We start from the raw sequence: 25757 nt of genomic DNA on the forward strand, positions 1-25757 counted from the left end.
TATACAGCAGTGGTACATGTCAATCCCACGCTCCCTAACTATCCCTTCCGCCACCGCCGGTAACCATAAGTTCACTAACGGATATTTTGATCAAAAGGAACCTAATCAGAAGATGGAAGGCATGTAATAATGACAAAGAATGGATTGTGCAGTAGGGGTAGTGCATGTTGTAAATAGAAGCTATTAATTATTATGTAATTAATTACTGATATTTATTTTGCCTTTTATTATACAGTCCTAAGTCTTCTTCCCTCCTCTCCCTCTCCCAGAAAATTTGGAAAACACTGTTGGGTTTACAATAGTGGTAAGTAGTTGTCTTTAATTCTTAGAGTAATATAAATTAAACTCTTATTTCTACATTTTTCAGCTGCAAAAAATGAAGCTATCTATTGACTCTATGAAAGAGGCAGAAATTAATGCACGTTCAGTATTTATCTCCTATTTTTGTATGAAAGTACTGGGTATTATCTTTTGATTTATAAAAACTATGTCAGTTAACACTCAAATTCTAACTAATTAGAAGCCAAAAATCAATCTTACTTGTCCTTTGAAAGCATCAATGATGAACTGTAGTGACTGTGGCTGAACACATTCAATACATTTTTGTACAACATGGTTTCCATTTTGATCTTTCACACATTTGAGTACATGACCATCTAGCTCCTTTACCATTTCACTCTGCAAAAGAGAAGACATTTAAATTACCTCACCAAACAGCACAGAAGGATTTTACATAAAAGTACTGAGATAGGAACAAAAAAGTATACTCAAAAATTTGTTTGCAATTTTTTATACGTCAAAGTTTAAAATTCCCACCCCATTCCCCAAAGTGTAATAAGCAGAAGCCACTGAAGGTGAGAATTACTAAAACATTTTACAGAATTATAATGTAAATGATATCTGCTGAAATATAACTTAGTGGTACTCAATTTGCTATATACTACTATCTTCACTGTGTACATCATCCACTTATCTTTCTCAACTGACAACTAATATAATGATTTTAGAATTCTACGTTTTTTATCTACGTAGCATACCCCTTCCCCCAAATAATAATTATCCTTATCATTTTTTGGCTGTGCCGCACAGCATGCAGGATCTTAGTTCCCCAACCAGGGATTGAACCTGTGCCCCCTGCAGTGGAAGCAAGGAGTCCTAACCACTGAACTGCCAGGGAATGCCCCCAAGTAATTATTTGTGATGTCTCCTTGAGTTTATCAAGTGCCCGGAAAAGGGTAAGAAGCTGAGCGAGCACTGATGGGCTATGTGATTTTCACGTAATATCTCAATTATGAGAAGAAATTATTGTTGAGCACTTTTACTCTTCTTTTTAATAATCTTATAACAAAGAACTTGATTCAGGGAATCCCTTGGCAGTCGAGTCGTTAGGACTCCGAGCTTCCATTGCTGGGGCCTGTGTTTGATCCTTGGTCGGGGAAATAAGATCCTGCAAGCCACTTGGTGCGGCCAAAAAAAAAAAAAAAAAAAAAAAAAAAAAAAAAAAAAAAAAAAAAAAAGAACCTGACTCAATATAACTTTCCTTTATCATTTGATACCTTCTTCAGGGACAGATTCTCAGGCGATTTTAGATTTTTGCTCATTTAATGGGCAAAAATGACACCTTTCAATTTATATTTGATTACTAATAAGGTTAAACTTATTTACAGTAAGGTTTATTTACTAAGTACATTTTCTTTTAACTAACAATCTTAATATTTTTCTCATAAGTTTGTAAGACTTCATTAAATAAACATCTTAATCCTTAGGGAAAAATATAGGTAGCCACACAATAACCTGCGTGCCTTATTAGTGCAGTAGGAAATAGCATTGTGAAGAAATGGAGTAAACCTAGTGTAAACATATTCACAGTTTTTTTTTTTGGCTGCGCCGTGCAGCATGCAGGGTTTTAGTTCCCTGACCAGGGATCGAACCCATGTCCCCTGCAGTGGAAGTGCAGAGCCCTAACCACTGGACCACCAGGGAATTCCCGGTATTCACATTTAAAATATCTCTCACCCAGGGACTTCCCTGGTGGCGGAGAGGTTAAGAATCCACCTGTCAATGCAGGGGACACGGGTTTTTGATCCCTGGTCTGGGAAGATCCCACATGCCACGGAGCAACTAAGCCTGTGCGCCACAACTATGGAGCCTGCGCTCTAGAGCCCACGAGACACAAATACGGAGCCCGCACGCCACGACTACTGAAGCTCACACGCTCTAGGGCCCGCATGCTGCAACTACCGAAGCCCGCACGCCTAGAGCCCGTGCTTGGCAACAAAGGAAGCCACTGCAATGAGAAGCCGCACACCACAACAAAGAGTAGCACCTGCTTACTGCAACCAGAGAAAGCCCGCGCGCAGGAACGGAGACCCAATGCAGCCAAAAAAATCCCCAAAACTCTCTCACCCAAAAAACTCTCAACTGTATTCTGACATAACTAGAGGAATCCTTGAAGTCAAGATATCACACAAATGTTAGTTATAAACTAAAAATATGGACTGAATTACAAAATCAAATGTACTTAAGAATCCAAACAGGAGGGAATTCCCTGGTGGTCCAGAGGTTAGGACCCTGCACTCTCACTGCTGAGGGCCTGGGTTCGATCCCTTGTCAAGGAACTAAAATCCCATAAGCCATGGAGAGCGGGGTGGGGGAAGAATCCAAATAGGAAATGTAATACCATTAATCATCTGAAGCTTACTCCCAATGCTTTATATTTTCAAATATTAAAGACACGTAACATATCGTTGTTTTTATTTATTTATTTATTTTGCGGTACGCGGGCCTCTCACTGTTGTGGCCTCTCCTGTTGCGGAGCACAGGCTCCGGACGCGCAGGCTCAGCAGCCATGGCTCACGGGCCCAGCCGCCCCGCGGCATTTGGGATCCTCCTGGACCAGGGCACAAACCCGTGTCCCCTGCATCGGCAGGCGGACTCTCAACCACTGCGCCACCAGGGAAGCCCTCGTTTTTTTTTTTTTTTAAAGAAAGAATTGGAAAATTTTACTCAAGCCAAACTTGAGGATTATAACCTGGGAAGGGAATCTCAGAAAGCTCTGAGAACTGTTCCCAAAATAAAGTATCTATACCAGTCTGAGAGTTAAGAGCAGAGAAGTTCTAAGTACCAATATAGCCAAACTGTTAATCTAATCTCTCTCCATTATGACACATCTTCAATGACTCCAAAACTCAGGATTTCCTCAAGAGGAACAATGCTATTTTCTCACAGATGTTCACTGCTGTGATTAATGTATATACGTAACACATACATATCCATCCATATATATTATTGCCTTTAATTCTCGAATTTATCATATGAATGTAGGTTGAAAGTCAAAGCCAATCTCTTTCCAAACTAATTACCAATACCTTTTAAAAAATAATTATTTTCTTTACTCTTATTATATTTCATTGTAATATATAAACCAGTTATATACAGTATCTATGGGAGGTTATGAATTTCATTTTAAAAGTCTGTTTACCTCATGCGCAAACCATGCTAATTAATTAGTGGTGCTACACAGTTTCTTTAAAAAATCTAGTGGATAAGCAATTTTCCTCATCCCCTACTCTCCTTAATATCTTTGTCTATTTAAAATAATTTAAAAATTTATTTTGACCATTTACAAGAAAATTCCTATGAGTACATAATTGGAATTGTACTAATCTCTTTTTTACTTAAAATACTTAGAACTTTCCAACCAAGAACATGGTATACTTCCCAATTAATTTATATGTGCTCTCTTTTCTCTTAAAGAACTGTACATCTTGTTAAGAGGATGCTTAGGCTACTTTTCCTGTTGAATGAAATTTTTAAAACTTTGTATATATATATATATATATATATATTTTTTTTTTTTTTTTTGGCCACGTCACGCAGCTTGTGGGATCTTAGCTCCCCGACCAGGAACTGAACCAATCCCTCAGCAGTGAAAGCGCGGAGTCCTAACCACTGGACCACCAGGGAATTCCCTGTATATACATTTTTAACTGGCATATAGGAATGCAATTGGTTTTAAAATATTTATTCTTACGATAGAAGTTTAAGTGTAATCCAAATAAACACTGGGAATAGTAAAATGTATTCCTGATACTACAGAAAATCAAATGAGTAGTGGTAGCAGAAACACCCACCATCTAGCACTCTGCTTGACATACAGTAGGTACTCAAATACTTTCACTTAGAAATGAAAAGATGAAGAAAATAGAGGACAGATCAAAGATGTGTTGTGTAACTTTCAATTAATTACATACTGTTTGAGATAGATTTTAAAAAATATTTTAGTCTGTGGAAATATTTAACATTTCACTCCAAGATTACTGTAAGATAAAAATTTAAAAATTGGATAAAATAATACAAAAATTTTGTCTTAACTTACAATTACCTGCTGGTCAGATGAAATAGACTCTAATGCTTTCTGAATAACACGGCAGCCATACATCTGCAATGCTAAGGGTAGAACATGACCACGAATACGAGTAGCCAGGGCTAATTTTTGATCCAAACTCCCAAACTGACAGAAAAAAAAATTAATAAAAATGACTATAATATTACTTTGTTAAACTTGAATAACCCACTGCTTGCACTCTATTTAATCTATTTATAAAATATCACATTTGGCAAGTATGTAGGGAGAAGACATTTAGGTAAAAGCGAATTAAGATAGACCAAGAGATGCTTGAAATAATATCACTTTTTAGAGGGTAAGTCATTCTATCTACTATTTCCTTTTTACTAACATATTAACCACCTGTTATTCTTTTAAAGTAAACATCTTCACTCTTCATTTCAAACAAACACCCCCACTGTCTTTTAATAAAACGAATTTCTGAGGCATACATTCAGACCAAATAATTCTCAACTATATTCTGACTGTGGAGGAAATCTGTTAAGTCAAGCTACAACATAGATGTTTAGTTATAAACTAAAAAATTTGCTGAATTACAAAATAAATGACACCTAACAAATCCACATAAAGACTGTACTACTATTCATTAATTGTTTCACATAAGACTTACTCCTAATGCTTTATATTTTCAAATATATTTCAAATATTAATCAGGATTGGTATTAAACTTCTCATTTAATATAAGACCATACACTTAAAAAATATATACCATAAAATATGACATTTTAACCATTTTTAATTCAGTGGCATTGACTATATTCTCACCATGTGCAATCACCACCACAATCTGATTCCAAATCTCTTCCATTGCCCCAAACAGAAACACTGTACTCTTTAAGCAATATCCCCCTATTCCCCCTCTTACCCCAACCGGTCTACTAGTAAGACTAGGAAACCCTAGTTGGCTTTATGTCCCTATGAATTTGCTTTTTCTAGGTATTTCACATAAATGGAGCCCTGTAATGTTTGTTCTTTTGTACCTGGCTTATTTCACTTAGTTCCATCCATGTGTAAGCATGTATCAAAGCTTCATTCCTTCTTATGGCTGAACAATATTCTACTGCATGTATATATCACATTCTGTTTATACATTCATCTGCTGGATTGTTTCCACCTTTTGGCTATTATAAACAATGCTGAAATGAACACTGGTGTTTAAGTCCTTGTTTTCAATCCTTTTGGGTATATACCTAGGATGGAATTGCTGGGTTATATGGTAATTTTATGTTTAGTTTTTTGAGGAACTGCCAAACTTTTCCACAGTGGCTGCACCATTTTACATTCCCACCAACAATGTACAAGGGTTCTCATTTCTCCACATCTTCACCAACATTTGTTATTTTCTGTTTTTTAAATTACAGCCATCCCACTAGATGTAAAATAGACTCTCCTTGTGGTTTTCATTTGCATTTCCCTAATGACTAAGGGTGCTGAGCTTCTTTTCATGTGCTTACTGCACATTTGAATATCTCCTATGGAGAAATATCTATTCAAGCCCTTTGTCCATTTTTTAACTGAGCTGTCTTTCCGTTGTTGAGTTTCATGAATTCTTCATATATTCTGGATATAAAATCTTTATCAGATTTTTGATCTGCAAATATTTTCTCCCAAGCTCACATATTTTTATATGAAAATAAACTCATCCAACTTTCAGAGCTTTTCTAAGCATTAAGCATATACAAACATGTATGTGTGCTTACCTCAAAAAATTTCTGTATAACATAGTTGCCAAAAACATCTGTCATTAATTGATAGGCTGCTTGTAGAATTTCATTAAATACCATCTGTCGCTCAGCTGGAGTAGCTCTCTCTAGCTTTTGCTGTATGAATCTATGTGGGAAAAATTTTAATGCCATGACAGTATATTGATAATAAGCTCTGGCAATATCCAAATCTGACTCGAGTATTATACACCCCGATATATATTGGATATATACATATATATATGTGGATACATACATATCCACATAAATAAAATCATTTCCAGAAATAGTACTAATACATTTTATTCAATTTAAAATAAAAAGAACAAAGCATTTCTTTGTTAACACCTTAATTTAAAATAACTTCTAGTTAGACTGGCAAAAAATCTGGACATGAAGATGTTTAATGCCTCTTAAGTTAGTTCTGGTTGTATTATAATCAATGAAAAACTACAAAGATATTACTGGTATTCATTGATTTTTAATAATCATATTATTACTAAGTATTTTTAGAACATAATAAAAGAAACCTTTAGAAATAAAATTCATGAGACACAACTTAATTCCTAACTAAGCTAGCTACTGTGGACTTCCTTGATGGTCCAGTGGTTAAGACTCCATGCTCCCAATGTAGGGGGCATGGGTTCGATCCCTGGTTGGGGAAGATCCCGCATGCCATGGCCAAAAAAAGAAGCTAGCCATTGTGAGTGACACAAGGTCGATTTGCTACTCTTAAGGAACTTTAAGAACTTTCAACCATAGGGAGATAAAATCTGTATGCAACTATATAATCAAAAATGATTTAAAAAAATTTTAGATTTACTTTAAAAAGATACCTCAAATTTAATAAATGTGTTAGAATTCTACTACTAATTTCCTTTCTGTGTATTATCTTGAGAACACTAATTTGCATGTACCTCAAGCATTAGAGTACACGTGGTCTGTTTAATGTAAACTTTGTTTTAAATATTTTTTTAGACAAAGTATATATCAGGGACACAAGTCCATAAATGTAATTTGGAGCATTATTTTCAAAAGCAAATTTGAAGAAATTAAATGTATTCTGTCAATGTAATAAAGATAATCCAATAAAAGGACACTGCTATACTTTTACTACAGAAAACTGAAGAACCATAAAAAATAAATTAAAAACCTGTATTTTTACAGTTGATCCTAACAGGAAAGAAAAATCCATATTGGATATTTATTTTTTAAACAATTCTAACTTTTATAAAGGTTAAATCATTCTAGTCAAGAAAAACTTTGGCTCTTTCAAAGCGAAAATGCAATAGAAAGTATCATAAATAATAATCACCTACCTAGAACCATGCTGGTCTTGAGAAAACTCAACTATGTGTCCAATCAAGTCTCTAAGTTGAAGGTTTGGGAAGCGGTTGTTTCTGAAATCTTCCAATAATCTACTTCGGCCAGAAGGCATAATATCAGACCTATTATACCGAAGCCGAGAAGGAGGAAAGAGCTGGCTGCTGGAGCTAAACAGACTGGAAGTGCCTGAAGCACTTCGATATTTTGCTTCTGCTCCAGGTGCTGCAGAGATATATCGACCACTACCATTTGTCAGTCCTCCTACAACAAAGCAGCTGTGGTCAGCAAATATTTCTGACAAAGTTATTCCTCAAATAAAAGTCATTTAAACCAAAAAGTCAGTCAATATAGAAATATTCACCCCACTAATTCCTATATGGTATAACAGAAAATTAAAGTTGAAGGAGAAATCTCACACATTTACTTAATGTGTCTGGCTATAATATGGGGGAAAAAGAGACTAGAAAACATGAGCAAAATAAACCTGTATTTGTTCTTGGCAGTTTAGTTTAAAAACGTCTAATGTCATACACAAAACCTGTATTTGTTCTTGGAAGCTTAGTTTAAAACATAATTATAACAACTAATGTCATACATACTAGTATCAATACCTGAATACTGAAACCACCAACAAAATTTTCAGTTACATTAACAAGCAAGTTACAAACAGCTAGCAAATTCAGATTTTAAGCCACTGAAAGTTTAATTGAAATTTACTCACAGAGTTAATAGAACACCAACTAAATCTGTACTTTTTTGGAATATATACAAATTCATTAAGTCATATATACTTGTATGTAAAGAAAAATGATTTCTTAGTTAACCCGATTAAATTTCAAACTTAAAAAACCCACAATATCAGATAATAAAGCCAAATTACACACTATTTAAATTTTTTATTTAAAAAATACTCTCCATAAAATACTACTGTTTTACAGACAAGAAATAGTAGCAGTAAACATATTTATTACTCCTAGAGCTTTAATGTTGACCATTTAAAACAAATGAATACAAAGCCTTTTTAACTTATATCCCACTCCAAAGAATACTACTAAAGGGCAGTTGATAAAAACAAAAATAAATAGAAGCAGGTAATTGTTCTTATTACAAATAACCATTTAAAAGTACTTGACAGTGTCCTTTTAAAAAAGAAAAATGTATAGAAAATTGTAAAATGCAGATTTAGTAGTTCAGATAAACAAAACCCACCGCCAGCTTTCACTATTGTGTATCACTTCTATTTAGAGTAATGCTGTATGTACAATCCAGGCCACAAAGTATAGATGGTGCCAAGGACACACTGTCAGTGCAAAGTTATAGAGAGGCATTAAAGGCCAAAAAGAGTTACAGGGACAAGGAGCAGTAAAAGAGTTATAATCCTGGAGAGTGAAGCGGGTTAGAATATCCCTCTTTTACTTTCAGTCCCCACCGCCCTAGCTTTACTTTTCTTCATTAAATTTCCCATCATCCAGTATATTATACATATTTATTATTTATTTGAATCCTCAGCCCCATTTCCAATGTAAGTGCCATAGAATTACATTCGCCTACGTGCATCTGATACGTGGTACCTAAAACGATGCCTCATAGACAGTGAGTACACAAATATTTATACATATTTAATGTAATATCAACTGCCTACGGTCTAGTTCTGTAATATCTTTCTTAAAAGTGTGTAATTTTAACAAGCCATTTTATACACCAAAGTCACTGACATCAAATTCTCATGTTCATTCCAGTTCTACATAAACTCGTGCTCATGTGTGAAAAGTCTAAAAAGTAAAAGAATTCAGTTTTTTAATACTGTCTCGATCTCTTCACTATTAATCCTTCTAGTCCCCTATTTTTCTTTCTGTTTATAGTACCATCAACAGTTCACAACAGTAACTGATCATGAGCCCATTCGAGTCTCGATAACAATTCTTTAACCTTTTTGTAGGGTAGGGGTGCTCTGCTTATCATTCCAATCTGTTTTCATAAACAACAATTATATCTTCCCATTCAAAGGCCACTTTGATGATGTCATTTTATACTAAAAACCTACAGCATCCTGCTAGAGTACCTTCTCTATATTCTTCAGCTTACTTTTCAAGTCATTATTCCAAACCTACTTTTCACATGAATTTCCTAATAGTACCCTAATTGTTCACTTCTCTCCTTCTTATTCATTACTATCTCTGTACCACTGCTTATCACTACCTGAAACAAGGCCTAATCCTACCTCTTTATTCTTAATGCACTGAAGATTTCAACACCAAATTCAAAATACATACTTACCCCAGAAAACGACAATTTTATTTGGTACCTTCCAAGTAGTCCTATCAATATCCAACAGGAATTCCTCCTGTGTCTAGATATTTCTTGATTATATTCTATCAGCTCCTAATACACCAAACTCCTGATGCACTTTAACAACTTAAAATGTCTAATGATGCCAAACTGCCTTGAGTTTTAAAAAATCTTGGAATTTCAGTTCTAGAAGCTTAATTATAATCAGCACTTTCATTTATAAAGCTGAAAAATTAATCTCACAAAGGGCCAGGATACCTTTGTTTCCTTACAAATTAATTAAATAAGCATTTCAACTCAATGTAAAATATATATTAAACATTTAAAATTTGGTTTTTTAGGGAATTCCCTGGCGGTCCAGTGGTTAGGACTCCTCACTTTCACTGCTGAGGGCCTGGGTTCAATCCCGGGTCAGGAAACTAAGATCTCACAAGCCACGTGGGAAAAAAAAACCCAAAAACTGGTTGTTTTTAAACACTGAAAGCATATCATCCAAAACTATTTTGGGATTGAGGAATATTTTACAAAATTGGCCTATACCTTTCAAAAATGTTGAGGTCATAAAAGACTGAGAAATAGTTCAAGATTAGTAAGAGTCATGACAAATAAATGTCATGTGTGAGCCCCCAAATCAATCAATCACCCTCTCCGCCCCAATGCCCCCCCGATCTTTCTTATAAAGGAAATCAATGAGACAACTGGCAAAGTGAATAAAGTCGGCTGATTTGATAGTAGTATTGTTAAGTTCCTGACTTTGACAAAAGAGTGTCCTTACTTTCAGGACACACACACACACTGATATGTTCATGAGTAAGGGACACTGTGTCTGCCACTTCCTTTCAAAAGTTATCAGGGAAAAAAATGGGTGTGAAGGGACAGGCAAATGCAGAGAGGGGAAGCGAGGAGAGGGAAACAACAATAAAGCAAATTCAGTTAAATAACATTTGGAGAATTGGGGGATAAGCTAGGTTTTTTTTTTTTTAATTGTTAATGATTTCCTCTTAAGTCTGAAATTATTTCAAAATTAGTTAAAAACAAACATACAAATTGGTCATCTATATTCATACCATTGCTACTGGTCATCTAAAAGATGTGTTCTGCACCAAATGTGTTAAACGGTAACAGTCCCTTCAACTTATCACTGACCTCACCCCTATCATTTATCACTTCTTAATCACTAGCTTAATAAGAGTGTATGGGACATGGAGATCTGTACTATTATTTCACAGATGAAGTCACTATAGTTCAAAGGTGATGTGACATGCAGCTAGGCAACCAGGAGTCTTAGGCCAGAGTTCATCACACAGTAGTGTGCTGCCCCTTATACGCTATTTACATAGGTATCTATCAAGTTCATTCATGACAACTGAATGAAGGCAAACACCTCATAACTATCCTAGTAGAAATAATATGATTTTATAAGTTTTCATTAATTTCCTTGAGAAGTCCATTGTTTTAGAATCCTTCCCTATTTAATGCCAGAAATTAAAAAGATCTTAATACTGTGAAAAACACAGGGGAGAAAATATAAAACAACTGAAACCACCACAAAATAAATCTCGCAAGTTTTTTCTTTTCATTATTTTCCACCTCCCTGGGATCTGGAATAACAACTCCTGAGCCTATTATTTATTTACTTTTTCTATTTTTTAAAAAATAAAGATTCTCAAATCTTTCCCAGTGGATAGTTTTTATTTAAAAAAAAAAAAGTCTACCTGAAGATTATTCTGATAGAGGTTTGGAGGCTAATAAATTACAATCAAGATAAATTAAGGTTTCATTTTAGAGCAAGTTGTCAACTACTAATTTCAAATAAAAATGGTAATCCAAGTAGATTCACAGTCCCGAAAAGGGTACAAATACATATAGGCTACTAGGCAGAGTTCCTTTCAGAAGGCGAGGCTCTGGAAAGCTCAAGAATGGTAAGATGATAATGAAAGATGACTAGTTAGTTGGAGTGGGCAAAGAATAAATGATAAAGAATGCACAGTTGGAAAAAGTCTAAAATGAGGATGACCTATTTCACTTTAAGGTATTACCTTCAGTTACTTCTAACCCAGAGCCCATACACTTAGTACTTTCAGTTCGTTATTTTTTTTCTCTGATTACTTTTCAAAAGAAATGTATGGAACATTCAGAGTGGACTGTAACAGCCATGTAACTCCTTTCTTCCTTCCAATTTCTGCCTTTTGCAAATGGGACTGTCTAACCTATGCCTGCCCCATGACTATATTTTGGAGGCAGATAACTTGTTTCCTAGGTTTCACAGACCCAAAGATGGAGAGGAATTTTGCCACAGGATGGACCACATTCAGAATCTCACCTGATTTAGAAAATAAGATTTGGGATTTTTGGAATGGTTCAAGACTCTTGGGGATGCTGGAATGTATTTTGCATGTGGGCTGAATGTGAATTTTGGGGGACCAGAGTTTAGACGGTACTGGGCTGAACTGGGCTTCCCCAAAAGATATGTTCTAGTCTTAACTCCTGATACTTGTGGATTTGACTTTATTCGGAAATAGTATCTTTGCAAATGTAATCAAGTTAAAATGAGGTGTCATGCTGGAGTAGGTTGGGCTCTTATCCAATGACTGTTGTCCTTATAAGAGAAGGAAAATTAGGACAGACACATAGGGAGAATGCCAGGTAATGACGGAGGCGGAGACTGGCGTGCTGTGTCTACAAGCCAAAGAATGTTAAGTGTTATCAGCAACCATCAGAAGCCAGAAAAAGGCAAGGAAGGCTTGTGCTCACAGCCTTTAAGGGGAGTATGGCCCTGTTGACACCTTAATTTGACTTCTAACCTTCAGAACTGTGAGACAATAAATCTGTTTTAAGCCACTTAGTTGTAATTTTTAACAGCCTTAGAACATTAATATGTAATGCTATCTTAACACTCTGAGACAAGGATATTATCTCCATTTTACTTGTGACACAATAGGCTTAGAGAAGCTAAATCCTTAATAAATCCTTATTCAAGGATGCATAGCTAATAACTAGACTGAGGGTTATTTTAAACTATTATATCTGAATAATTCCCTTAAAGCTTTCAGTTATATTCTGCTATACCTCATGAAGGACATTTAATGCCACATACCATACTTAAATGTGGGATATGCTTGAGGTTACATGGGAGAATAAACCATGTAAAATTTTTAACTATATATGTGCTATATAAAGACACAAAATTTTTACTCGGGAAAAACCAAGGCTTCAATGAATTAAAAAACCTACATAATTCTAGTTAAAAGTATAATCTTCCACATCACCTTAAAAGACTAATATAAAAAGCAAAAAGCATAAATATGTCAAGTGTGCTATCTTAAATTTGTACATTTTATGACCATATGTAAGCAAACAATATCAGGTGCAAACTAAAACCAAAATAAAAATCTGTTGTTTCCATTTCAATTGTTTGTAATTCTTTTCTAAAAGCAACTAAGTAATTAATCTACCTTTTAGCATCTAGTGCTTCAACTTTTTAAAAATATAAAGGTAAGAGGGAGGCCATCTTCACAGAAGATACTTAATATTAATAATCTTCCCTCATTCATCAAAGAGCATTTAAACAGACTGAGTTTTTAACATATGAACTATGTAGTTCAGACTAGTATTATATCTCACTTCTACCTCTACTCACCTTGTCAATTTCCATTATTCCATCAAAAAAGGCTTGTATGATTTCAAGAACTGTCTGAATCTTACATCTTTACTGAAAACTAAACTACTTCTGTGATTACTGAACATGAGGACACTCTAAAAACCTACCCCTACCCCAAACCAAAGAACACACACAGGCAAAAATAAAAACTCACAACCGTCATAAAACTTCTCAAAGTGCACTACTCTACAGAGTATGATCTTAACACACTGATCAGAGAACACACTACCAGTCCAACAATGCTTTAATGTAGAAATCTATGTAGGATGTAAAATAATTTTTTTAAACAAGTAGCTAGTGTCCAAAAATAAATTCATCGATAAAACAGAAAGAAACAAAGCCACTCAAATTACTCCAACCATTTTGTTGAGATCTGAATACAGTTGACCCTTGAACAACACGGGGGTTAGGAGCATCGACTCCCACCCCACCAAAATATATGTATAAATTGTGACTCCCCCCAGACTTAACTACTAGTAGCCAGCCTACTGCTGACCAGAAGCCTTACCAGTAACATACAGTCTATTAACACGTTATATGCTATATATATAATTATAATTTTATGCATTCATGAAATACCTAACTTTAAAATTTTTTTGATATTTCTACGCAGTCTGCGAATTTTTTCAAGTTGCAAATCTCCAAAAAAATTTCCCAATTTTCCCCATTTTTTTGGGGGGGAAAACAATCCATGTATAAGTGAACCTGGGCCATTCAAACCTGTGTTGTTCAAGGGTCAACTGTACTGTTAAAGCTGTGGAGAATGGTTTCAGCTTTCTTGTTTCTAATCTAGTAGGGAGAAAAAACCCAGAAACAACTCTAATATAATCTAGTCTGTGGTTAATTTGGTACAGAAAGGACAGATAATAATTCTAATGGAGAGAATCACTGTGTTAAATAAAGTGCAATAAGGCAATAGCTTTACAATCATTATACTGTTGGTTTACTCATCTGTATTCACCACAAAAAAATCAAACCTGATGATGGTGGGTAGAATGATGTTTTCTTCAACGGTGTCTCTCAAGTCAAGCACAGTCTGGCATATAGGGATTTGACATTGGTTGAATAAATTAAGTGAATTAATTAAGCAAAATAAATTAATTAAATAAAAACTTTCATGAGACCCCGGAATTCTTAAATTGGGGGCCAATAAAACTACACATAAAAGATAAACATAAAATAGGGATTAGTTTCAGTATAAATTAAGCTTATTACTATCCTATTTAGAATATCATGTAAAGACCCTTATCTGATCAGTTTTAATTTAAAAATTAGCAATAAAATATTATGAGATCCTTGAAGTAAGAATTATTTAATTTAGATTAAAAGTCAAATGCAGGGGGACTTCCCTGGCGATGCAGTGATTAAGAATCAATGCAGGGGACACGGGTTCAAGCCCTGGGCCAGGAAGATCCCACATGCCGATGCTGCGGAGCAGCTAAGCCCATGCGCCACGTCTACTGGGCCTGCTCTCTAGAGCATGCGAGCCACAACTGCTGAGCCTGTGTGCTACAACTACTGAAGCCTGTGCGCCTAGAGCCTGTGCTCCACAAGTGAAGCCACCACAGTGAGAAGCCCGCGCACCACAAGGAAGAGGAGCCCCCGCTCGCCGCAACTAGAGAATGCCCGCACGCAACAATGAAGACCCAAAGGAGCCAAAAAAAAGTCAATTGCAGGCAAGTGAAAAATGCCAATATACTGACACATTCAAACTCACTTTCCTCACCAACTCACAATAGGCTAAATTATATTTTACCACAATTTTATAAAAAGTTCACAAAAATTCTAAACTTAGGGAATAGGAAAAGATCCTTTATTTATTTAGGGCGATAGTAGACAGAAACAAAAGCATTCTTTGAGAAGCAGTGTGACACCCTGGAATGAACCAGGTAGACCTGGACTCAAAATTTTTGTTCCTTACTAACTTCATGACTACAAGCAAGTTCCTTGATTGCTTTGAGAATGAAGTTGTGTGCGTGTGTGTGTGTGTAGTGTGAAAGAGGAGTCAAAGTTAATTTCTCCCCATTTGGATATTCAATTGCTCTAGCTGAACTTACTGAAAAGACCATCCTTCCTAAATACACCAGAGTGGCACTGTGGCCACAAATCAGGTAACTAAACGAGCAGGTCTATTTCTGGATCCTCTATTCCACCAATCTATTTCTCTACCCTTGTGCCAATACCACAATTTTAGTAAAACTACCACTGCAGTTTTAATAAGTTTGATATCTGGCCAAGTTATTAAATTCTAAATTTGTTCTTCAAGACTGTCTTGACTACTCTTGGCTCTGTTTTTCCATTCATATTAAATAAATCAGCTTGTCAATTTCTTTAAAAAAGCCTGAAAATTCTTATTGAGATCGTGCTAAATCTATACATCAATTAGAAGACAGTTGGTATCTTTATAATACTGAGTCTTTCAAGCCACAAACATGACATGTCCTTTCATTTATTTGCCTTCTTTAACTTCAGTCATTGCTTTTATGGTTTACAGTGTAAGATCCTGCCCTTCCTCCAATGGACTTATTCCTCGTTAAGGAAACAGTCTCATGTAAAAATATGCTAAACATAAGTCAATTTTCAGTATTACCCCATGAGACCCATGCTGCATTCATTTTTAAAGGTTATTTGGCTAAAGCTGCAGATCTCTCATGAAGCACATCTGCCTATATTTTAAGTTAGTTTTTTGATCCTATGTTTACTTAATGTACATTATTTAGTGTATAAACAGTGCAATGATGTAAGTTCTTGGTGAATTCTTGATAGACTGCTTTTAAGGCACATGAAGACTTATTTGATATCAGTAAGAAGGAAAGGTAGAGAAACAATTGAGGGAGGAGCTGCAATGCAAATATGAAGGAAAGGTAGAGCCAGTGAATAAAAAGTACAACAACCAAATGATAGTAAATAATGATATACAGAATTATAGTCAACAACATTAAAGAAATGGCTCCAATTTGCAAAACACATATCAAGGAAAAAAATATTTAAAAACATATTCAGTAAGAGACCAGACTTTTCTATTTTCTCATCCCATAAGCTTTTTTTCAAAAATTTAAAATATACAATGGCAAGCAGACTTCAGGTCAATAGAAGGAAACAAGGCAGGAAGAAAGAAATCCATTAGGGAGATGATGGGGGACAAGATCAAAGGCTCATATAACACACTAGAGATCCAGGAATTATGAAGTGTGAACTGGAGTAACGCCTTATATAAACTACGAATTGTTCCAAGGTGTCTCTCTTCACCTGAGTGCTACTGGAAATTCCAGTGGGATAATCCTTTTTAAATGAAAAGTTTAGCATCTGGCTGCTGGGTATTTAATGTCCACAGAATCCCCAGTCATGATGACAAGCACGAACTGTTGCCACACATTTCCAAATCGTTCACCTCCTCATTCTAGGTATTTTAAACAAGCACTCCAAGTGATTCTGGTATGGTAAACCACTGAATCGAATCATCAAGTATTTTTCAGTCTCAAATCTGAGATTACCTTAACTGAATTAGCTGGTGAAAACATTCTCAGTCATTAGAAGCACGAAGTCATAGATAACATTATTAGAGGATAATGGATAAAACATAAGGGCAAAAATTAATCATTGTGACCCCAAAGCAGGACTAAGACTAATGAATTTGTACACAGAAATGAAACATAAGATAAAATAATAAATTCTTCCATACAAGTAATAATTTTAGAACTTTTCCACAACATATTTCATACTTTTCAACAAATAAATGACTTTTAGATGCACCAATGGGTTGAAGCAGTGATTTCATTTACACCATGAGAACCTGTAAATAATATTCTGTTGAGAGCTGAGTATGTTGTCCTATCTATTCAGTCCTGTTGTCCAACATATATTCAGTCCCCGAGTGGCCTGCCTTATGAGTAACACATATTCTTATTTCATACAGTAGATAAGAGCTTCTCTATAAATCTCAAGAATAACTGAGAAAGGGATCTAGAAGTCTAGTAATCTTATATACACATTTTAAAAACACATAACCTACACCATTGTGAGGTTAAATTTGAGAGGCTGAGAATATTGTTATTGATATACTTTGTAAAATTGTTCAATTCATTATAGAATAGCAGAACAGAAAAAGAAAAGATAGTATCAGGAGTCAGAACAGTGTTCTAGCTTCAGTTCTGCCATTTACTGGTTTGGGCAAGTCTCTTGGGCTCATATGACCTATAACTGTCTCATCTTTAATGGGCAGATCACTCAGCCAGTTTATGTTAACAATTAGGATGAAATGAAATAATGAATATGAAAGTGCTTTACAAAACTATCAAATGCTATTGAGTTACAGGGAACTTGCTACTTAAAGGATAATAATACCTTTCAATGAAAACTTCAAAATAATTTATATTGTTTTCTGCTTTAAGGACCATATATGAAACTCAGAAAAACTGCACAAAGCCTTACAACCGATTTGGCCATACTTGTTTTAATTCTCAAACATCTCATTCTAAGAGAAGCGGATGACCAAATCTGCCAAAGGTCAGCAATTTCAACAGATTAACTACTACTGAACAGGGAAAATGACTCTAACAGTTAATATTACCATATCTATGTTTCATATAAAATTTTCTGTGATTAGGAGAGAAGATAGGTTATAAAGTTTTTTAATCTACTGCAAGTTAAAGCACTGTGTGACTACTGAATACATGACATTAAGGAATCTTCAAAACTGACAGCCACCTTTGAATTAACTGATTTCACTGAGTTCAAAGCTGGAATTAGACTTTTTATCACCCTTTTCTTAAGAAAAAACAAGCCAGTTCAAAAATGAAGAGGTACAAGGGAAGAAGCCATTAGTTTGTCAAACCCTAAGTTAAATAAAAACACAAAATGTTACTTTATACCCAAGAAGTTCCATATCAATCTATTATGAGCATAAAGATTAGAGTAAATAAGAAATCACTAACATATTTTAAACGTTTACTCAAAGAAGAAAAAGGCAACAAGGAAGGAAAGAACTAGTTAGCTAGCTCCAGGTAGATGAATAAAATAATACTTGAAATATTTAATCTTCCTTTACTGGGAGTAACGTATCTCAAAATAAGAGACTGACTTCTATCATAAAGAATTATAAAAAACAACTACAGGTAGAAGATTTTTTTCCCCCCAACTCTATACATCAGTATAACATGAGAAAATAATTCACTTAATATTCAAGGCTGAACTTGAAGCCCAGAATTTTACATAGCTCTTTGCATTTCAAGATAAAAAACATTAATCTTAAAGTTGTTCCCCTTCCTTATTCTTTTCCACTTGTTTCTCTGATCAGTATTTTAAGCACTGCTTTTAACAAGCTGTAGTCAACGTGGGAACCAATCTGAAGGGACTCCAAATGGCCAAAGATAGTAATATTTTGGCATCAAGAAAAGGTATAAAAAGTGTTATCTCCCAGTCTGCAATGGACTGAAACATAACAACCATCCTAAAATCCATCAATTTACACGATAGGGAACAATGATGATTTAAACACAAAAACAAAAAAACCCTGCAAGTCACCTTTAGAAGTTGCTAGGGCATCAACTCATTCTCATTCTCAATTCTCATTTCCCAAGGTCAGAAAACAAAGGAAAAGAAATCAAGCATCATCCTGACTCCTATATGAACTATATATTTTAGGGTAACCTCACAATTGATGGAAGTTCTTTTCCATAGAAAAATTCCAGCTAACAAATGTAAAAGGAATGACAGAGCATCACCATTTTGCAACCTCTGAAGAAATACGTAGGTGATGATCAAAGGCTGCTAAGCCATTAGGTGGATTTGGCAGACAACCTGACAAAGGAAATAACCAGACATGTGTCTCCTGATATGGTGCAGCAGAAATACAGAACCAAATAGCAAAGCAAACAAACAACCAGATCAAACCCCTAAATTCCATTTTACAGGAAATTCAGAGAATAGAGGACATGTTCAATACCACCATGGAGAAGAAACCATCGAGGTCCAGAATGTGGGATATTCGACAGGACAAAGTTTCTTCAACAAATAAACGTGAAGGAAAAAAAAAAGAGGATGGGGAAATGGTTCCATATTAAAAGACATCAAACAAATGACGGACCTTATTTGGACCCTGATGGAAACACAACAACTGTCAAAAGACATTTAAGTCAATTAGGGAAATTAGAGTAATGAGAATTTATAAATTTTAAAAGGTATGATAATGATTTTGTGGCTATAATTGTTTTTAAAAAAGGAATCTCTATCTCTTAGAAATTTCATACTAGAATATGGGAAGATAAAATTACTTTTTCATGTTTCTGACTTCAATGTATTTAAAAAGCAACAAGGCTGCAAATCTTAAAAAGAATATTTTAGGTTATAAAAAAATGAACCACCAAAATTCATCAGCTGAAATACTTGTTCTTCAATCACAAAGTGACTACTGGTCATCCTGCTAAAAATATTTATGTTGATCAAATGACAACTATTTTTAAAAAATGAAACATCTTTTTTGGAAAGCCAGAAGTACACAATGTTGCTATTCACTTTTTCTGTGAATCAAGTAACTAGCACGAGCAAAGGCATAGGTGGTTAAAAAAAAAAAAAAGTTACCTGTTTCATCCAATATTTTAAGAATATCGATATCCAGACCTACCGATAACTATAATGGCTACGTATCTTAAAAATCTCATAAGAAAATCAGCTGGAACTAATTAATTCCAACCAATTCTAATGAAACTGAGAATTTATCCCTATTTTATGATATTATATTCTTAATATGTGAGCAGAGTAAGATTATTTTTTAAATGGCTATGCAAATTCATTTTCATAGGTATTTTATCAATTAGCAGCCTTGATAACTTGATTCATGAAGAAATCCACTTTAGGGATATACAATTTAAAATATATATATATATATATATATTTTTTTAAAATTTATTTAGATGTTGGGGGTAGGAGTTTATTAATTAATTTATTTATTTTTGCTGTGTTGGGTCTTCGTTTCTGTGCGAGGGCTTTCTCTAGTTGTGGCAAGCGGGGGCCACTCTTCATCACGGTGCGCAGGCCTCTCACTATCGCGGCCTCTCTTGTTGCGGAGCACAGGCTCCAGACGCGCAGGCTCAGTACTTGTGGCTCATGGGCCTAGTTGCTCCGCGGTATGTGGGATCCTCCCAGACCAGGGCTCGAACCCGTGTCCCCTGCATTAGCAGGCAGATTCTCAACCACTGCGCCACCAGGGAAGCCCCTAAAATATATATTTTTTAGGGGTTCCTTGGTGGCGCACTGGTTGAGAGTCCACCTGCCGACGCAGGGGACACAGGTTCATGCCCCAGTCCGGGAAGATCCCACATGCCGCGGAGCGGCTGGGCCCGTGAGCCATGGACGCTGAGCCTGCGCGTCCGGAGCCTGTGCTCCGCAACGGGAAAGGCCATTAACAGTGAGAGGCCCGCATACCGCAAAAAAAAAAAAAAAAAAAAAAAAATATATATATATATATATATATATATATATAGAGAGAGAGAGAGAGAGAGAGAGAGAGAGAGAGAGAGAGAGACCAGAGAGCATGTAAGTCTTGCACCGTGATTCAATGACATGAAAACGAAAGATAGATTATTTCCATGAACACTATACAAAGAGCAAACTTATGAAATCTACTTAATTATTTTCAACTTGGCAGGGTCTATTCCTTGTTAACAAACAAGGTTGCTAGTTATAATATGACTAAAGCTAAAAGAAACTGGGGAATCACAAAAGAAAATAATCTACAGAGAATTTCAATCAGAGGTGTGTTTAAATACTCGATTTCAAGGTGAAGCTAAACTAAGGAGTTCAGCTTAAACTATGGGTACAAAAGTATCAGGCTACAGTGTAGAACTGCTGGCCCACACGATGATTACTTCTCATAATTGACTAGAATTCCTTCTAGAAGCATCTACATGCCTGGGTTCTTTATAGTCAAAAAAGATCTAGATTGCTATTTAATTAGAGACATCTAAAACGTCATTTATAATCCAATTGCTAAGCCAGCTATGTAGAATAATTAATGCCATTTACACAGGCACTAAAGCACAACGTAAGCAGTAACAGTTGACAGAAATCCGATCTGAAACTTATCTATGAAAAAAATGACAGGACGTGACAAAGATAATCTTCACGAGTAAAACACAAGACTATTACGAAAGGTCTATTTTTAGGTTTGCTTTGTTCCAAATTTTGGTGCCAACTTCAAAGTCTCAAAGGCATGTTTTATATGGGAGTGGTAGGAGTGGGTCAATAGAAATAATAAACGTCAGGAACTGAGAAGCTCCTATGACTAAGAGAAGATAAATGAAGGAAAGTGGTAGGCTACAAACTGGTAAGTGTACACAAACAATGCTGCAAAGCAGATCTTAGGGCCCCACCCAGATAAATTAATCGGGTGTACACAGTCAATACCCCCAAAAAGAGCAAAGGCCCGAAGTTGGGGTGGAGGACCAGTCTTTAAAAAAGAAATCTAGCCCACTGTGTAATAACATAAATCTAAACGATGATCACTGTAAGATATTCCTTTGTTACACGGAAACTTACTGTATTACTGAGCTTTAGGAGACAATAACTATAGCCTTATGACGGGGGTGGCGGGGTCAAACATAATCACTAATTTATAATATATCTGCTTACAAAAGCAACATTACTTTTTAAATCACAAGCTGATTTAAATCTTCCTAAGCACATAAGAATCAGCAATAGAATCTCTCAGTTTTAGCTGAAATGACTAGAATTATAAAAATCCAGAATCTAATTTTAATAAAATACTTTCTTTGAAAGACAGGGAGGGATTCATACACAGCCTCTGATATCCAAAAACCCTTCAAAATATACTGTTAACTACATGGCTAAATACTTCCTGGAGTGGGAAAAAGGTAACCACCAATTCAAATAATCTTGGGGTGGGGGTGATTTTAATATACAGATATAAACCAAAGTTCTAAATGTTCCGATTTCAAGGGTACAGCAAGCCTAGAACATTTTTTTTCTTAAACAATGTGTTCAAAAGTAAGAGAACTACATGGACCAAACCCATACATAATAAGATTCTCTAACTCACAAACATACTCAATTCATATACCCTGATATAACCCTGTGGCAAAATGGCCAGGCATTCATTCAAAGGCCAAAGCAAAAACCATTATACTAAACTAAATTATTTAAAGTTCAATAACTTTGTGACTAATGATTGCTTTTGGTGTGCACAAACTTTTTTTTTGCATTTTATTTTATTTTTTTATACAGCAGGTTCTTATTACTTATCCATTTTATATGGTGTGCACAAACTTTTGATCGTGAAATTTCTTTCACTATCACGTATAAATAATTGACTTTCCAGATGATCTAAAACACACACAAATCAAAAGCACAGACGAGAAAAAAAAACACACCACTGTATTTCATAAAAGGAACATAAGATACAATAGGGGTCTTTACCTTACTGTACATTAGACCCTCACTTTGAATTTTCACAGAAGTAGAACTTTTTCAAAAGGCTAATATCCACAAGCAAAAGCAATTTGGCATGTTTTATCCAACATTAAATACTTTACACATATTATAAAACACACACACAAACACACTCACATGTATACATACAAATAAAAAGGGTTTTGGTTTTTTTTTTTACCTAAATGCAAACTGGATGAGGATCCATGTGATGAAAGTGATGGCGGTGGCGTAAGTGAATGTCCTGGAGTTTGGCTTGGCAGAGGCATGCCTATTGGACTTGGAGAGGAGGAAAATCCCAGACTATTGTAAAATGGCTGCCCTATGGGTGCTAGGCTGCTACTAGATCTTTTGTACAAGTCAGAGCTAGTAGATAGAGACTCTCTCCTTGTGGCACTACTACTTGCAGAACTGCCAACTGAAGAAGAAATAAAAAAAACCCTAATTACACACAGTGTTAACTGAATAGAACCTGTCCCCAACTCTTGCTGGGAAATAACAGAAGTGATCACAATAATTATGTGTAGAAACATTATAGAGAAGATAATTACTGTGATAACTACACATACTAACGTGTTAATCATAGAAGGGTATAAATGCACCCCAAGAAAATAACCAAATATTTAAGAGCACTCACTCATATGTTCATTATTTCACACGTATGTACCATCGACACATATGATCACTGTGCTTTAATACCCTGGTATGATTTATAAACCCTGAAATTGTAAGTTGTCTGCTTTAGGATATGCGAGAGATTAAATTCCAATAAGGTTAAATTTTGGTAGTATCCTAATCTCTGGAACCAAGTTCTTAAACTTCAACCCAATGCCAAGAAGAGATTATACTGATAAACAGAATATTAATACATTTCCCTCACCATTCACATTTGATTTGGCTTCCAGCTTGTGTTCAAATCACAGTCCTTTAAAGTCCATATTGGCCCGAATATTAGTCAGCTGTGAAGTATAGATGGCAGCTAACTCCTCAGTACTTTTCACACTACACATTCTCCCTATCCTTCAGCAACTAAATTACAAAATTCATATGGAAAAATCAAACTTTCTCTTAGAAAACTGATAGCTCTCATTACTGTTATCAACCAAAGACATGTGTTCACTTACCCCTCAGGATCTTCCATTCCTAAGATTCTATTTCTGGCCTCATGAACCCCTTACTCAGGTAAAGACTGATCAGCCTTTGTTTTCTTATATGGTATACAATTATATCACATCCCTTATTGTACTACATACCAATTTTTTTTTGTTTTTCACTTAATCCCCAATTCAACTATTAACCTTCTACTTTTCTTTTGTACTTCATAAAATCATAAAAAAATGGTAGGTTCACATTACCATGTAGCTATGCATGCTCAGAAAAGCAACAAGATCTGGCTGTTAATCAACATATATTTGGATAATCAAATTCTTTACTAAGTGTTTAAAAGGATTGTCCAAAACTCCCAATTCATAAGTCTCACTTAGAGCCCATATTTTCAAGTATGTTTTTTACTGTTTCTAAGCCTTTTTAAACTGAAGTCTTTTACATCCAAAATAATTTCATAATACATTTCTTAACCTATCAAGTGTTTTAAGGACAAGCTCTATATTCGGACCAATATGGTAATTCTTTTCAAGAGAATTTTAAAGTTTCTATTAGGTTGTGGTTTTCTAATAGCAAGTCAATTATAAATAGATCATAAGGGTACAGATTAAAGAGAAAAATTAAGCAGAGCACATGATGGTAGACCAAGTTAAGCTTATTAATACAGATAGGAAACTTAATTACATTGGTTTTACCAAATTTAAAATTCTATAAAGGAAAAATACCAGGCTCACACTACTGTATTAAGCAAAATATTATATAAACAGTATTCAACCTTTTAAACCAGTGAGTGCAGTTTCTGGAAGACTGATCATGTTTTATTGAAATTCTCACTTTTTAAGATATATTACAGGGAAATACTGGTAACTATATGCATTTTTAATAGCAAAAAATAAACACTATTGTAAGAATGGTTTTGGCAAAATTGTCAATGTATGCTATATTAACTATGCTAATTTAAAAGGACACTGTCAAAGTGATTTTTCTAAAACATGGCTACATTTAAAATTCCTATTTATTTCAGAAAACAATTTATATGACAAGGAAAAAGACAACAGCTCTCTAATGAGAGCAGCAGCACTATCATTCCCCTGGCAAATAATCAAAGAAACCATAGTTTTGACACATGCGATATTATTTTCCTCTAAAAAGGAGAAGCCAAGCCGAACATTTAAAAGTAATTCAGAAATAGCTTTACTTTAAACCTAACAAGCTGGCTCCTTAAATTTTACTATATGCCTAAATTATCTGCAACAGTATGACTACAAAATATAAAACAAAGTATATCTAAAATATCTAAGTGGCTAGACAGTAGAGTCACTAATCATTTATCAACTGTGGATAAAATGTTAAATTACAAACTTTCAATTGTAAAAGAACGTTCTAATGGGTCATAGAAATGGTGATTTAATTACTTTATTACAATGGCTAAGCTTCCTGGTGAGCTGAGTTATAAACTGGGGTATTTAACACTACTAAGCATTAATAATTTCATCATATGGGTAAAAGAATGATTGTGTGTATGTTACTGTGTGTGTACATGAGCACATAAACAAATTATATTTTAGATTTCATATAGGTATGGAATTGCCATAATGTAAAAAGGCAATGGGTACACTTCGAAGAGTACCTAAGTGTAGCACTTGAATGAATGCTCATGAAATGTCCAAGAGGAGGGAGATGACAGGTTATTTACTGGTATTTAGGGGTGGCAACTGTTAATGTCCTCTGAAGCAAGGTAAAACAGAGGTACCCCAAACTGGAAATCAGAATGGAGTAAGCAATGCTCATAAATAAGGGAGGAATGAAGATGATCAGTTTT

At 35.0% G+C, this 25757-nt stretch overlaps 1 protein-coding gene across 11 annotated transcripts in view; it reads right to left on the reverse strand.

Moving 5' to 3' along the window:
* PUM2 (pumilio RNA binding family member 2) overlaps positions 1-25757 on the reverse strand; it is a 93792-nt gene that overhangs the window by 5983 nt on the left and 62052 nt on the right. For 4 of the 11 annotated variants that reach the window (XM_082642070.1, XM_082642066.1, XM_082642067.1 and 1 more), the window contains 5 exons: positions 23013-23249; positions 7431-7698; positions 6109-6238; positions 4379-4513; positions 541-678 (listed from right to left, as the gene is read on the reverse strand). In XM_082642070.1, the coding sequence (XP_082498196.1) occupies positions 541-678; positions 4379-4513; positions 6109-6238; positions 7431-7698; positions 23013-23249 (908 nt within the window). The remainder of the gene's footprint in view (positions 1-540; positions 679-4378; positions 4514-6108; positions 6239-7430; positions 7699-23012; positions 23250-25757) is intronic. The other 7 variants (XM_082642068.1, XM_082642065.1, XM_082642064.1 and 4 more) reach the window with 4 other exon arrangements.

This window comes from Mesoplodon mirus (assembly GCF_964341445.2).
Source record: "Mesoplodon mirus genome assembly, chromosome: 14".
In the NCBI taxonomy this organism is placed as follows: domain Eukaryota; kingdom Metazoa; phylum Chordata; class Mammalia; order Artiodactyla; family Ziphiidae; genus Mesoplodon; species Mesoplodon mirus.